At 37.7% G+C, this 16350-nt stretch overlaps 1 protein-coding gene across 8 annotated transcripts in view; it reads left to right on the top strand.

The window, feature by feature from the left end:
• The window catches only part of stard13a (StAR-related lipid transfer (START) domain containing 13a), a 71071-nt gene extending 57040 nt beyond the window's left edge, over positions 1-14031 (top strand). For all 8 annotated transcript variants that reach the window (XM_046860727.1, XM_046860730.1, XM_046860729.1 and 5 more), the window contains 10 exons: positions 1092-2386; positions 2477-2647; positions 5558-5717; positions 5806-6004; positions 6090-6303; positions 6502-6616; positions 7119-7385; positions 7843-8060; positions 8324-8500; positions 11400-14031. In XM_046860727.1, the coding sequence (XP_046716683.1) occupies positions 1092-2386; positions 2477-2647; positions 5558-5717; positions 5806-6004; positions 6090-6303; positions 6502-6616; positions 7119-7385; positions 7843-8060; positions 8324-8500; positions 11400-11517 (2934 nt within the window). In that variant the 3' untranslated portion in view covers positions 11518-14031. The remainder of the gene's footprint in view (positions 1-1091; positions 2387-2476; positions 2648-5557; positions 5718-5805; positions 6005-6089; positions 6304-6501; positions 6617-7118; positions 7386-7842; positions 8061-8323; positions 8501-11399) is intronic.
• Positions 14032-16350: the final 2319 nt, after the last annotated feature.

The raw sequence follows: 16350 nt of genomic DNA, 5'->3' as shown, positions 1-16350 counted from the left end.
ATCATTTATGTTCAAGCACTTACAATGTTTTCAACCCCTATGTTCATGTGGGTTTCCTGCAGTTTTAATGATTTTCTCCCAATTATATGTGTTCATAGAAGGCATACAGTAGATTAAGGGACCCATGCATTGCAGCCAGTATAACAACAGTACAACAGTAGTGTGAAACAAAATATCTTAATATTTAAAATTATAAAAAAAATATTTGTGAGTGATAACTGAAGCTTTGCACACTGAGCATCTTCTCACACAGCTTAATGAGGAGCTTCAACCAGGAGGCTTTTCTTCCCTAGTAGGCTGAGCTTCTTACTGCTTTTAAAGTTGTAAATAAAAACTACTGTTTGGGAAAATAATTTAGGTTAAATAAAACTAGTTGTATAAATCTATATTTCTATATCAATATGTATAGATATTTTTGATTCAATGTGATAATTGTAACTCGCTCTGGATAAGTACATTTGCCAAATTACTTATCCAGAGTCAAAAAAAAGAAACAGAAGGTGATGTTTTGCAAATCTAAATAATTGAGAGATAATATTATACATGACACCCAACTTTGATATTTACTGAAAAGAAACAGAAAAGATATTCCCAGGCTCATCTTGGTTGCCACTGTGATGTTACTGGACTGATATACCAGGTTCTACTGAAAGCCTTTGTATGTCTGTGCAGCCTTTTTCTATTTGTTCTTCTTCCATGTTCGTGTTTTTTGTAAATTAGATTTTAAAAAATAAAGCTGATATATATGAAGAAAATAAATAAATTGTCAAAGTAAGGTTTTGGGTAAGTTTTTGGATTAAGGTTTTGGAGGCATGAACACCATTCTTCCAAAAGATTCAGTAAATTGATTGTGTTTGATGGTGTTTGAAAGTGCTATGTATCACATCAGACCAAAACCATAGGTGTTCAATTAGGTTGAGATTTGATTTGATGGCAGTAACACTACTCATCAAAACTTTTAATAAAAGTTCATGCAAAATGCCTTCCATCTCGTAACAGATTTATTGTCACCTGTCTATATTTTCCACATATTTATTTTATTATTTATTGTAATTTCTGTTACTCCTGTTTGGACGTACACAATATTGCAGAGTGAGGACTGGGATGAGGACGACCTGCTGGCCATCAGCAACAGATGGACATTTGAGTGGAGCAGCCGCCGCTGGTCACGCCTGCAGGACGTAGATTTCATCCTGGGGGCAAGAGATCTGCGGAGGAATGTGAGCAGTGAGAGTGTCCTGACGGATCTCAGCGAACCTGAGATCTGCTCGCTGCACAGTGAGGACTCTCTTTCTGCCATGCTCGAGTCTGCATCTCACAGCCCTTTAAGCATGCCCCAGTATCAAGATCCACCTTACTACAACACACTCCCTGCAAAGAGTGGTCGACACAAGCGCACTCGCGCCAAGGACTTCCTTCGGCGGATGGAGACTCTGGGCCGCTCTTGGGGGGCATTGCGGGCATGTCCGGAGCGGCGCTCCATCACAATTAGTGGGCCAATTCTGCAGAGTGAACCAGAGGCTCTACGAACGCTACGCTGCATCCAAAATCTTAACGGAGAGACAATTAAGAATGAAAACACACCAACAGCTAGCAACTGTCCATCCTTTTTCACCACCAGTGTAGAGACCAGCCAATCTGAAACTAGCAGCAGCAGTGAGAGCAAGCGCGAGATGAAAAAGCATATTCCAGAAAAACACAAAACCAGCAAACGTGCAGGCATGTATATGGAAAATCTGAATGTGCTTTCTCATAACAGCCAAAAGAGGAGATCAATAGAACAAAATTGCAGAAATGAATTTCATTCATATGAGGATTTGATGGTACACATCCCAAAGGACCACAAGCCTGGGACTTTTCCCAAAGCACTCTCCATTGAAAGTTTGACTCTAGCCAATGGGGAGGCAGGGAAACTGAGTGTTCAAGATTCAGATCAGCATCAGCAATTGAGGAACAGGAAATGGGCAGGGCGTGAGAATCGTCTCATGACACGCTGCTGCCCACGAAGCAGCCGCATTAGCATTTATGACAATGTACCAGGTTCACACCTGTATGCCAGCACTGGAGATTTGATGGACATAGAAAGAGAGGAGGACCTGTTCCCACACCTGGATGACATTCTGCAGCATGTTAATGGCCTGCAGCAGATTGTGGATCACTGGTCCAAAAATGTGCTGCCTGAGGAAGAAGGTGAAGGTAATAGGGGACGGGACCATGCGATAATGAACGCTCAGTCTTCTAGTCAGTTCACGTTGGATTTTGAAGGGACTTCAATGAACACACCTAGTGATGGAGATAGAGATGGAGTTTCTTTGAATGAAACAGATCTTTTAAGCACAAGAGAGCGGCGCGACTCAGGGGTTGGCGCATCACTCACTCGGCCTCGGTAAGAGATCATTAATTATTATATTGCTTGTCTTCATATAATTATATTTTATTATATACATAATAATTAAATAATGATTTCGGACTCTAGTCTCAGGTGGCCCAGTTTCAGAATATCCAATCGCCTCAGTCAATCCGGAACTACATTACAGATCTCCAGCCAATCAGCAGGCCAGCTCAGCTTGCTGCAAAAGTTCTCATTGCTGCGACTGACAGCCATCATGGAGAAATATTCAGTGTCCAACAAGCATGGCTGGACGTGGTGAGCAATGCAGTTGTTAGATTCAGTGTACTGTGGGATATTTAAACAGCAGCTAAAACCAGACCATTATGGATGGATGGATGGATGGATGGATGGATGGATGGATGGATGGATGGATGGATGGATGGATGGATGGATGGATGGATGGATGGATGGATGGATGGATGGATGGATGGATGGATGGATGGATGGATGGATGGATAGATAGATAGATAGATAGATAGATAGATAGATAGATAGATAGATAGATAGATAGATAGATAGATAGATAGGTCTGGTTTTAGCTGCTGTTATATGCATGTAGTAATTTCTTCTATACATAATACATACATATATATATATATATATATATATACATACATATAAATACACATAAATACACACATATATATATATCAAGTCAAGTCAAGTCAAGTTTATTTGTATAGCGCTTTTCACAACAGACATTGTCTCAAAGCAGCTTTACACAAATCAACAGTGATGGTGAATGGTGTGCATTTGTCCCTGATGAGCAAGCCGTGGCGACTGTGGCAAGGAAAAACTCCCTTAGATGTTATGAGGAAGAAACCTTGGGAGGAACCAGACTCAAAAGGGGAACCCATCCTCATCTGGGTGACATCAAGAGTTTGATCATAAATCTTTCAACAATACAGAACACTGGAGAGTGAGAACTAACATGATTACTGGAGTATAAGATTATAAGTAATGTTCTTTCTGCAGTCTTAAACAGTCTATATGGTTAGTAGCTCCGAGTTTTATAAGCTCAGCATTTGTGATCACCACAGATCCAGCATCAGCTTCTCCATGCCAGAGCCTTTAAACACTCCAGGAGGTCCAATGTCAAAACTCCACACATGTAGCAGGATCCAAATGGCACTGGTACGTCTCTAGATGGTTCAGGATGTTTGTGAGTTCGGCATCTACTTCTTTAAAGGTCCGTAATCATCACGAGGTGGGAGGTGACTGGAGCTGGAGCAACCTCAGGATGCCTCGGGATGGGGAGAGAAAGAGAAGCAGTGGAGAGGAATTAGCATAGCTGCTGTTCATGATATTAACAGCACAAGTTGATAATGTGCATGTGATCAGATGTTCTGGAGCACAAGGTTATGATGTGATGTGTGTTATGTGTAGGCTTTGCTAAAAGATACGTTTTAATCTACACTTAAATTGGGTGAGTGTGTCTGAGCCCCGAACACCGTCAGGAAGACTATTCCAGAGTTTAGGAGCTAAATGTGAAAATGCTCTACCATATATATATATGCTCTACCATATATATATATATATAGATAGATAGATAGATAGATATAGATATATATAGAGATAGATATAGATATATATATATATAGATATAGATATATATATATATATATATATATATATATATATATATATATATATATATATATATATATATATATATATATATATATATATATGCATACTACATGGCGGATCGGCTACTACATCCTGGTCTTTTTATTCTAATTTCTTGTTTACAAAATAACTGCTGCAAAATTATCTGTTAGCATTCTACAAAACTGGCTCATGCAACCATTTTTAAAAACAATTTTCTTATGCTTCTTAGCCCCTTTTCACTTCTCATTCACTCTTTTGCATTCACCATAGGTGTTTCTTTTCTGTTAGTGTCATTTAGTTGTCTCACTAGGTTATGGTACCCATTGTCTTCATGTCATGGTTTCTATGAAGCTCCATGTTTCTGGATCATTGTTTCACAGCGTGGAAATCATTTAATTTATTAAATCCTCATGTAAATTTGCATAATTTTTTGCTAGTGCATTCTATCCGACCTTGAAATGTCCTCATATCAGGTGACTTGTAGAGGATCAACAACTGTTTTGTGCTCTTGCTCTACTGTTGTCCTACAATGATAATTAAATATAATCAGTAGTCCACAGCTAAGGCCAGATCAGGTTCTAACTGGTACATGCAAGAAGCAACATATACCTAATCTGGCTACATTTCATTTAATTGACTTCTGTCCTTGCAATATAGGGTGTGCGATATTGACAAAAAATTATATATTGATATTTTTGGGGGGATTTTATTCAGAATAATTGGGTATTTTATATATTCAAAATAAGTGTGTGTATCAAAATTAGTGTGCTATTATGCTGGCACTACCGTGGATAGCTGACTGTATTTTCTTACCTTTATACAGCCAGTTTTTTCTTTGTGTGCATCATCTTACCAGTCAAATTCTAACAAATTAGTCAGTCAATTAAAAAACATAAGACATCGTGGCTGTTACCATCGATATGAAATAAGTATCAACAAAATTCATTTTTGCAATGCAGAAGCTGCATCTGAAGTGAAATTTAGATGTATTTACACACTGTTTAATGCAGCTCAGAGGGACATGTAATGAATACTGATTGAATACATTGAATACTGATATTTGAGATTATTGAAAAAATGAGAAGAGATTATACTTTAACTGTGGATTTACAACCTCTATTCAGTCACTGTTAGTCATTGCGATACTAAATGCACATTATTGCACATTTTATAATAATTACTATATTATCGTAGCCGGTCTATATCATACACAGCTACCTGCAATCCTACAATACAGCCATCCTACAGTGAATCGTCTTCACTGTTGTACTTCTCTATTAGCTTTTAGAGGTTCCTTGTGCCTACTTGCCAGGCCATAACAAGAGAATATCAGAACATTGTACTGATTGCAGAAATGAATTAAATCATGCTGTTCTTTGTAGATATCAAAGTTTACAACCTGTCTTGTTTCTTTTTCAATAAAAAAATATAAATCAGGCTTAAGTTATCTTGTTATCTTGAAAAGCAGTTTAGTGTAAAAAGACAGTGTAACAGATTCAGTGGACACTGATTTAACACTTACCTTTGTTCTTAAACACTTTTTCACACTGTTAGGTCAGTGCCAAAGTTCATGAAGCGGATGAAGGGACCAGATTACAGGGATAAGGGTGTGTATGGAGTGCCTTTAGTTCACCATGTGCAGCGCTACGGCCAGCCTCTACCTCTCTGCCTGCAACTAGCACTGCGCTACCTTCGGAGACAATGCCTTGACCAGGTACAGTATGTCACACAATGTAGTGTAATAATGTGATACAGATCTGGAGGTTTCAGTAAATGCATTTTCCATGTATTTTTGTTCTTAGGTGGGTCTTTTCCGTAAGTCTGGGGTAAAATCTCGAATCCAAGCACTGAGACAGATGTGTGAATGTTCTCCAGAAAGTGTAGACTATGAGGATCAGTGTGCATACGACGTGGCCGACATGGTAAAGCAGTTTTTCCGAGACCTTCCTGAGCCACTGCTTACCAGCAAACTCGGAGAGACCTTTCTCCATATATATCAGCGTAAGTGTGTTCTCGCACAATCGTACACATCACGTAACAAACCAAACCCCCCCCCCTCACTTTCTATCACTGTCTTTTTCTTTAGACGTCCCTAAAGAGCAGCGCTTGCAGGCAGTGCGTGCCGCCATTATGATAATGGCAGATGAGAACCGTGAAGTGCTGCAGACCCTGCTGTGTTTCCTGAGTGATGTCACTTCCTCTGTAGAGGAGAACCAGATGACGCCGATGAACCTGGCTGTGTGCCTTGCGCCATCTCTATTTCATCTGAATGTTATGAAGAATGACAGCCTTTCACCAAGGTATCAGGCATGCATGTTATTGTCTCAGTCTAGTCCCGATTCTAGCCTGGATCGGGTAATATTATTTAGAGCCTGAGTCCTTTCTGCTTAAAACAGTACCCAATTCTTACTATTTATATGTACAGGTTATGTTCTCGAACAGTTAAAAATACACTTATTCACATTTTATTGAAGTGTCAAACAACTTCTTTTTCACAGGTCAATCCAGCGAAAGTATAGCACAGGACGCCCTGACCAAAAGGATCTTAACGAGAACCTTGCTGCCACTCAGGGGCTCGCCCACATGATCACTGAGTGTAATCAACTCTTTGAGGTTAGACTCAACTCTACTGTACACTGTGTGGAATATTAATTTTGATAAGAATATTTAGAGTCAACATCATAATTCTTTTCACTGGTATTTATCTCAGTTTTCTAAAACCTACACAGCATGTGATATGCAACTACCGGAAACAAGACATTTCTGTGACATACAAACCTTATTAATATTTAACTAATAAAAAATATTAAAAATGTTAAAATAAAGAATGCCATTCATTTTCTACCCCTTTTCACACATTAAAAAGTAATTTTGTTGAAAATTTAATTTAAATAGGCATTGGGAGATTTCAAGTACGATTCATAAAGTTCAATCACAAACTGATCTATAGAGACACAAAATTGAAATGGTAAGAGATAGGTTGTAATGTGCATATGTTCCAGTGTGGTTCAGCTACCATGAGATTTGCACTTTCATTTAAGTATCGATGTCAGGGCAGGAGAAAGTAGACTTCCTTTTCACAGGATATGAGTCACATCTTAGCTTTGCTCCACAGGTTCCTCAGGACATGATTGCTCAATCAAGGAACTCATATGTGGAGGCTGAGGTACAGGCGCCCCCTTTGGACGAGCTTTGCAAACAGCTACAGTTACATGTGGAAGAGGAAGAAGAAGAGGAGGAGGAGGAGGAGGAGGAGGAGGAAGGCTCCTATCGTTGCCACATGGAGGGGCTGATCCAGAACCTCCAAAAAGAAGCCAGAGACAATTCTAAGTGCTGGATGAACCAACCCACTACTAACAATGTGGAGCTTGCATTCAGAAAGGTAGCACCTACATCACATACAGTAATAAAGCAAAATAGCAATAAAGATTTCAATTACAATTCAGATTTATATGATAATATGTCAGGAATAAAACCAACTTGACTGCAGTTAGAGGAGTATCTTTAACAATGGTTATTTAACATGGTTATAACAATTTCCCTATGGGATCAATGAGGGATTCTGATTCTTATTCTGATGAGGTGTTGTTCCATGTCAGAAAACGTAAAGTTTATGTCTGACTGCTAAAAATCACTGACACTCTATAAATATAAATAAATAAGCATTTCCTTACAGAATTTATATGTAAATATAGAAAATTATTCAACCATCTAATCATTCATAATATCTTTCAAACTATGCACGCACGTTAAGCCAGGCTGATTTTAGGATTGCCACACACACACACACACACACACACACACACACAGGGACTCTGATTCCTTCTCCTGTCTCTCAGGTGGGTGATGGAACGCCATTGCGGCGGTGGCGCGTCTCGGTTGAAGTGGAGGCTCCACCGTCTGTGCTGCTAAACCGGGTTCTGCGAGAGCGTCACCTGTGGGACAGTGATCTCCTACAGTGGAAGGTTCTAGAGACACTGGATAAGCAGACTGAAGTGTATCAGTATGCACTTAACAGCATGGCTCCTCACCCGAGTAGAGACTTTGTGGTACTCAGGTATGTGGAAAGCATTTTATATATACTGTATATATATATGTGTGTGTGTGTGTGTGTGTGTGTGTGTGTGTGTATATATACTGTATATATACAGATTTTAACATGGATGTATAGACTTTTTATCCACGTTATATATCTATGCACATTTGGATAGGAGGTCTGTTTTTCCCACTTTTATACGCTTTGGAACAGTGTCTTTGATGATATTTTGATTGTTTGGAATAGAATTTATTTTGCAATAAATACTTTTTTGTTCTGTTTAGGATGTGGCAAACAGACCTACCAAATGGTGCGTGTGCATTAGTGGCAGTTTCCATTGATCACGAAGATAGTGCAACTATGGGAGGAGTTCGGGGCATCGTTCTGGAGTCACACTACCTGCTTGAGCCCTGTGGGTCTGGAAAGTCGAGACTCATACACATCTGCAGAGCAGATCTGAAGTAGGTGCTTTTAATGACCACCAATATTCTTTCAGTAACGACTGTGATTTTGCGTGTTAGAGACCATCACCAAGCTGATAGCTCTTGTTTTGCCATCCTTCTAAATAAAAAACAGATTGTAACGACTTATTTTCAAAGGTATCTAGAAGTTTACCATTGTATACAATAAGTGCATGTTACATCGGCACTTCACCAAGGAACAACGACAACTGGCTGCACATTTCAATCTATTAAAACAGAAAATTGTAGCTTGTTTGTTAACAGGTTAGACTTTTCACCAAAAGGTTATGAGTTCAACTTTCAGTACCATCAAGCTGCCACTCTCTATTAAAACATCTGCCAAATGCCATAAATATTTTCATGAAAATTCTCTTTTTTCATAATTTCTTTTTTTTTTTTATTTGTAAATGTATTTAGTGATCTGTTAGAATTCTGAATTTAGTCAGAAAATAAAACAAAGTTTGTAAAATGTGATAATTTTCTATTAATATGTGGACATTATGTACCGTATGTGTGCTAGTTCCCCGGTGGTCTAGTGGTTAGGATGCGGCGCTCTCATCGCTGCGGCCCGGGTTTGATCTCCGGTCAGGGAACCGACCCCAGCCACTCTAAGTGCCAGTCCCAAGCCTGGATAAATTGGGAGGGTTGCGTTAGAAAGCGTAAAAACGTGCCAAATCACACATTCGGAGGATCCGCTGTGGCGACTCCTAACGGGAGAAGCCGAAAGAAAGTTTTATGTACCTTATGTGTGCTACTTAAATTCCAATTGAAAAGAACATGACATGCTGCTACAGTAGTATTCAGCTCATGTAATTTCATGGGACAGGTATAGTCTATCAGAAGAGCTTTTATAGAAATAAATGAGCACATGACAATATTCAACATCACAATCAATGAGCAGTTACATGGATAGATCTCTTAAACTTGTGTGTTTCTTGTATCCATTATATCCTTGGTTATATATTTTTTACTTAAATGTTTAAGTATATGCACTTGAACAGGAATATCATTATGACCACCCATCAGGCATAACATTATGATCACCTGGCTAATTTAGTGTTGGTCCCCCTATTGCTGCCAACACAGTCCTGACCCATAGAGCATCAACAGCATTAACCTCTTCAGCAATTTGAGCTACAGTAGGTCATCTTTTGGATCGGACCACACAGGTCAGCCTTCGCTCCCCACATGCAGAGGCTTGTAATTTTTATCATAGGTACACTTCAACTATGAAATGTGAAAAAAAAAAAATCCAGAAAATCACATTGTCTGATTTTTAAAGAATTTATTTGCAAATTTTGGTGGAAACTAAGTATTTGGTCACCTGTGAAAAAGCAAGATTTTTGGCTCTCACAGACCTGTATCAACTTCTTTAAGAGGCTCCTCTGTCCTCCACTTGTTACCTGTATTAATGGCCACCTGTTTGAACTCGTTATCATTATAAAAGACATCTGTCCACAACCTCAAACAGTCAGACTCCAAACTTCACTATGACCAAGACCAAAGAGCTGTCAAAGGACACCAGAAACAAAATTGTAGACCTGCACCAGGCTGGGAAGACTGAATCTGCAATAGGTAAGCAGCTTGGTGTCAAGAAACCAACTGTGGGGGCAGTTTTTAGAAAATGGAAGACATACAAGACCACTGATAATCTCCCTTGATCTGGGGCTTCACGCAAGATCTCACCCCGTGGGGTTAAAATGATCACAAGAACGGTAAGCAGAAATCCCAGAACCACACAGGGGGACCTAGTGAATGACCTGCAGAGAGCTGGGACCAGAGTAACAAAGGCTACCATCAGTAACACACTACGCTGCCAGGGACTCAAATCCTGCAGTGCCAGACGTGTCCCCCTGCTTAAGCCAGTACATGTCCGGGCCCATCTGAAGTTTGCTAGAGAGCATTTGGATGAACCAGAAGAGGATTGGGAGAATGTCATATGGTCAGATGAAACCAAAATAGAACGTTTTGGTAAAAACTTAACTTGTCGTGTTTGGAGGAGAAAGAATGCTGAGTTGCATCCAAAGAACACTATACCTACTGTGAAGCATGGGGGAGAAAACATCATGCTTTGGGGCTGTTTTTCTGCAAAGGGACCAGGACGACTGATCCACGTAAAGGAAAGAATGAATGGGGCCATGTATCGTGAGATTTTGAGTGAAAACTTCCTTCCATAAGCAAGGGCATTGAAGATGAAACGTGGCTGGGTCTTTCAGCATGGCAATGATCCCAAAGCATTTCAAGGTCCTGGAGTGGCCTAGCCAGTCTCCAGATATCAACCCCATAGAAATCTTTGGAGGGAGTTGAAAATCCGTGTTGCCCAGCGACAGCCCCAAAACATCACTGCTCTAGAGGAGATCTGCATGGAGGAATAGGCCAAACTACCAGCAACAGTGTGTAAAAACCTTGTGGAGACTTACAGAAAAAGTTTGATCTCTGTCATTGCCAACAAAGGGTATATAACAAAGTATTGAGATGAACTTTTGTTATTGACCAAATCCTTATTTTCCACCATAATTTACAAATAAATTCTTTAAAAATCAGACAATGTGATTTTCTGGATTTCTTTTCTCATTTTGTCTCTCATAGTCGAAGTGTACCTATGATGAAAATTACAGGCCTCTCTCATCTTTTTAAGTGAGAACTTGCACAATTGGTGGCTGACTAAATACTTTTTTGCCCCCCTGTATACTTGATTATATATATATATATATATATATATATATATATATATATATATATATATATATATATATATATATATAATTGAAGCCCTACATAATCACAGTACAGATCTAACACTGTGTATGTCTCCTGCAGGCTGTATCTGGACTTTGCATTGTGTGTAATTAATAATAATATTAATATCCTAATAATATTACTGTTTCTGTGTTATAAGGGGGAAGTCTCCTGAGTGGTATAACAAAGCCTTTGGCCACATATGTGCTGCCCAGGCAGCTCGCATTCGCAACTCCTTCCAACCTCTGGATACTGAAGGCCCTGAGACCAAGATCTGAGCTTGGCTATGGAGTATAACCTCGAGTCCAGGGTTTGAACCAGGATCAACAGTACGAACAGGGTCAGAATCAGGGTTTGGACCATGTGACATACTTTGTATGCTGCAATTTGTGAAGTTATATAAAGAAAAGTTTAGAAGGTAATGTGTTCATTTGAAATAAGAATGTAAAGATGGATCTCTAAAGATGGATTAAGTGTTGAATGCTGGATTTGCAAGAATAATTATAAATTTTCATAGCTATTATTTAAAATGCCTCAAGAGACATTCCCAAAAAACACTAATGCTTATTTGGCAATAACCTGTTATTTAAGTTTTATTCACATGTTAACCTGTTATTTAAGTTATTTCACATTTTAAATATCTAGTACTAGCGCTAGTCAAAACAACTGGACTTGTGGTATAATCGAGAGCTGAATATTTCTAGTATAAGTCATTTCAAAACAGAGTATTTTTGCCATCAGCAGTGTGTAACTCATAAGTGATGGCAGTTATGCACTCAATATAGAAAATTTTTCACATACATATAAATGAAGGGGGACACTTATTTTTGGTCAGATTCAGAGTTTTTGTTTGTTGAACTTTGTAAAAGGACAGTGGAGTGATAATCGGAAATAAAGGCCAGAGAGTAAGTGATACGAGGCCCTGCAGCATCTTAGCTTTGCATATAAATGCCGACATTGTGAAATGATCTTCACATCCTGGCACTAGTTCCTGCAGATGTCTGTCAATGAAGCATAGAACTGTACTAATACCTATAGATTAGATTATGCTTTAGCATGCAACGCTGCGTTCACCATCCTTTAGATTACATAGGTGAGATTTATTCAATGTATGGTGTTTCATAAAATATTACTTATGCTGTTTCATTTCCGACTGAAACAATAGATAACTAGATAATTGTTAACGATTTTTAGAAGCTAGGAATATTATGTGATTCACAGTGGGGGAAAAAATGTACCAACTGACATCCAAGTTTACAGTGTCAGAGTATTAGATTTGTGTTTTCTCTTCATCAGGTTAACTACGTTTAAAAAAAAAATCTACTTAGTACTTTTTTGGTGGCATCATCATCAACATCTGTACCAGTATATCATAATGTAAATAGTATAACTATTTCAGACTTAATTATACTAATATACTAGTATTCTGTGATTAATTTAACCCCAGAGAGCCACTTTAAATACTCAAATAATGGGAAGAAAACTTGTTAATTGGGACAGATTTTCAATACAGCTGTAAAAAACGACAACTGAGATTCCTAGAGCTGGATTTAACTGCAGATTTGTGTGCATACATAATCCCAGTTTCAGCTCATGGACATTTATCCACATAAGACATTAAGTATTATTGTTCTTATAATTGCTATTATTATTATTATTATTATTATTTTTATTATTTTTATTATTATTACTCATCATTTTGCTTCAATGCTATACAATGTCTAGGACATTAATCCATTTCATTGCTTCTGAGAAGCATGTCTGTATTTATTTTTAAATACTGTATAGCTAGAACCAATTGTGGCATTGTATATATTTGCATGTGTATGTGAAGAAGTGTACATAAACCTATTTTACAGTATATTTTGTACATAAGTGATGCTAATAGGCAGATTTACCTGCTTCCTTTGCTTATAGTTTTTTTTCATGTCATATTGATATGTTGAGAATAATGCAATACCTTCATGCTGTTGGCGGCCTTTCTAGTGGTGTGTGTGTGTGTGTGTGTGTGTGTGTGTGTTTGTGTGTGTGTGTGTGTGTGTGTGTGTGTGCGTGCGTGTGTGCGCGTGTGAAGGACGTGAACTACATGGCAGTGTATGTCACTGGTTTCAGGCTCCAAATAGTTTCCAAAGCTGCAGAAAGAAGAAAGGTGTCATGAATACTAACTTAGAGGCTGCATACAGCCAGTTGAAAGACTATGTACTGTGCCAAGCTGACCTGGGCCATTTAAAAACCACCAGACAGTTAACATTACGCTTTCCTTTTTTGGTTCACATGCATCTCAACTTGAACCAAATCTAATGCACAATTGTGTGTCTGTCTAAATTGTATAAATAATGTTATTTTTGTCTGCGCTGCTTCCAATAATACAAATATGAAATAAAAAATGCGCTCATCCCATTATGATGATCAGGAAACAAATGCATTGCTCACAAAAGGCTTCTTCTTTTCCAAAGACTAAATGTGAATACATGTGACCTCCAAAGCTAAATAATGTTTAAATTCTCTCCCAGCAGGCAGCTAACAGCAGGATGCTGGTATTTTGTCTATTCAGAGAGTTATCATTTTTCATAGCAGCACAGCAAGAGATAATATGCACATGCTTTATAAAGACAGGAAAAAATGCTTTCTAAAGATGTTTAAATGGGCTAAGATGAGTAGCTGTGACCTTCAGACTAAAACCTTACAGTGATATTTACACTATCTTTCTCTTTTCTGCATGGTATGTGTGTCAGTATGTGTCTTACCATCTATTTGTAACGAGTAAAATAAAAACCTCTAAACACTCTTCAGTCATGGTTATTGTGTTTTTATACTTTGTGTGAAACATTTTATTATTTAATCAATAGAACTATGTCTTATTACTTGGTCACTTATAAACATAAAAATGATATATTAGACCCATCGAAAAAAGCCTGGTAATAAATAAAAGGGTCACCACAAATATTTTGCTCACTATTTAAATCATACGTATTTATAGTAACTTATAAACATGGATGCTTTCATGGTTGCATTAATTTATTTTTCACTTTTATTGTACACTATATGTCTGCATTTCTAATCAATAATAAATCTCTGCATAAATCTTAACCTTAGTTAATTACCAAAAATTACATATAAATATTTTGTAATCGTAATATAGCAATTGACAAAAATTTGATCAGACCTAACCTGAGACATTGTACACAGTGATCATGCCTAATAGTTCATTTATTAATTGATCTGCAGTAACCATGTTGTCCACATGGTGGAGCAAAAGCCTATATCAAGAACACTGGACACAAGCCAGCAATTTTTCCTGAATAGGATCCATGGTCCATGAGGCACCACAGGGAACATTTAACTGACAGGTGTTTCTTGTTGCTCAGGAATGCCTTGATAGATTGATTGTTTAAACAAATAAAAATGTTAAATTAGTATAACCCAGCAGGAAGACCATAGAGCTGTCCACAAGAGAAAGTCTTTTTTGCCTCCTTACCCTTCCTGCATGCATCCTTATTCTTATTCTTGGCTCTCGACCATGTTCGTTTCCATGTTGTTCATCCATTTTCAACAATTGTAAATCTGTTTTGCTCTTTTTATATATACTCGCCAATTACAGTTTTTCTCAGCTGCTTTTTCAGCTTCCATTTCTTGAATCATCCTTAATATTTGCAAACCAGTAAGTGCATACCCAAAACAATTTGTACAAACAGCACAAAACATTGGATTTCTTACAAAAGCTTGTACTTTTCTTAAAATCCTTAGTTTATCTCTTAAAATTAAGTATTTGTGTCAATGAACATGTCATTCCCATCAGAATGAAAAGTCACTTTGTCATAGTTCACAAATAAAATCATCAAAATGTTTAGTCATGTTGTCAGTATGATGGTGCACAGTTTCAGTTTTTTATGTAAACTATGGTTTGGATTACAGTGACAAAATGCACAAAAGTTTTACTTTCCTCTGTCTGGCATCTATGAATTTCAGCAGCACAAATTAATTTATTTGATTGCATATTGGATTTATATTGATTCACACTTTTACTGTACTATACAAGTGTTTGTTTGTTTCTTAGTTGTTCATCCATTTTCAGAATTTATCATTTTTTGTTTTGCTCTGTCTGAATAAACTCTCCAATTGAAGGTTCACAAGATTCACCTTTGACCTGTTTTAGAGAACTAATTGATTATTGGTTGATCTGATGTCATACACTGTCCTTCATTAGTTACATTCAAGATTCATCTGCACAATTCCTCAAGTCACATTCACAAAAAAAAAAAAAGAGAGATTTTAGGATGAGAGATGATGACAACTGGTTTAACATTTTGCATTCAATGACTTATGCAATGAACTAATGCTGAGATGTTTTGGGGGTTGAGACTATTCAGGTAAAACCAGTATAATATATTTTGATCAACATGACATAAACCACTGATAATGTAAGAAACAGCAGACACTTGTACAGTATCAATGAAATAAAAATTAAAGCATTCGAATTTGATCAAAGCAATGATAAATGTTTTTTATCATGTGCACAATTGACTAAATGTTATACAAGGAGTTTTGAGAATTTTATTTTTGAGCTGAGAGACGCTCCAAAGCAACTGAGAAAAATTGTAATCAGTCCATACCTCCTCCCAAACCTTTCACTTCTGTAAGCAATGCTGACAGCACTCATGTCTGTTTTTCACCTGACGCACAGCACAAGGACACAATTTCTTTGACTGACCCTTGCAAGGCCTGTTCTGAGTTGAACCCATCTTGGAAAACCTCTATGACCCTGGCAATTGCACTGTAACTCAGTTTCAGAGTGTTACCGATCTTTTTTTAGCCTCGGCCATAGAGAGCAACAAATCTAATTCTAAGATCCTCAGAGATCCTCAGAGTTCATGAGGTGCTTTGTTGAACATCCAGTGATCATTATGAGAGAATTGAACTCAAAGCACCAAATTTTAACTGCTATAATACAAATGACAGAAATTTGTATGGTCCTGTCAAGCTGACAAAAAGATGAACATGATGAATAGGACATGCGACTTTGCATGATTAAACAACATACAGCTGTTATCACTAAGGGTGTACTCACTTTTGTTGCAAGCTATTTAGACAATAATGGCTGTAGATAGATA

Source organism: Silurus meridionalis, chromosome 11, assembly GCF_014805685.1.
Source record: "Silurus meridionalis isolate SWU-2019-XX chromosome 11, ASM1480568v1, whole genome shotgun sequence".
NCBI classification, from domain to species: domain Eukaryota; kingdom Metazoa; phylum Chordata; class Actinopteri; order Siluriformes; family Siluridae; genus Silurus; species Silurus meridionalis.
This window is presented reverse-complemented; position numbering and strand designations above follow the sequence as displayed.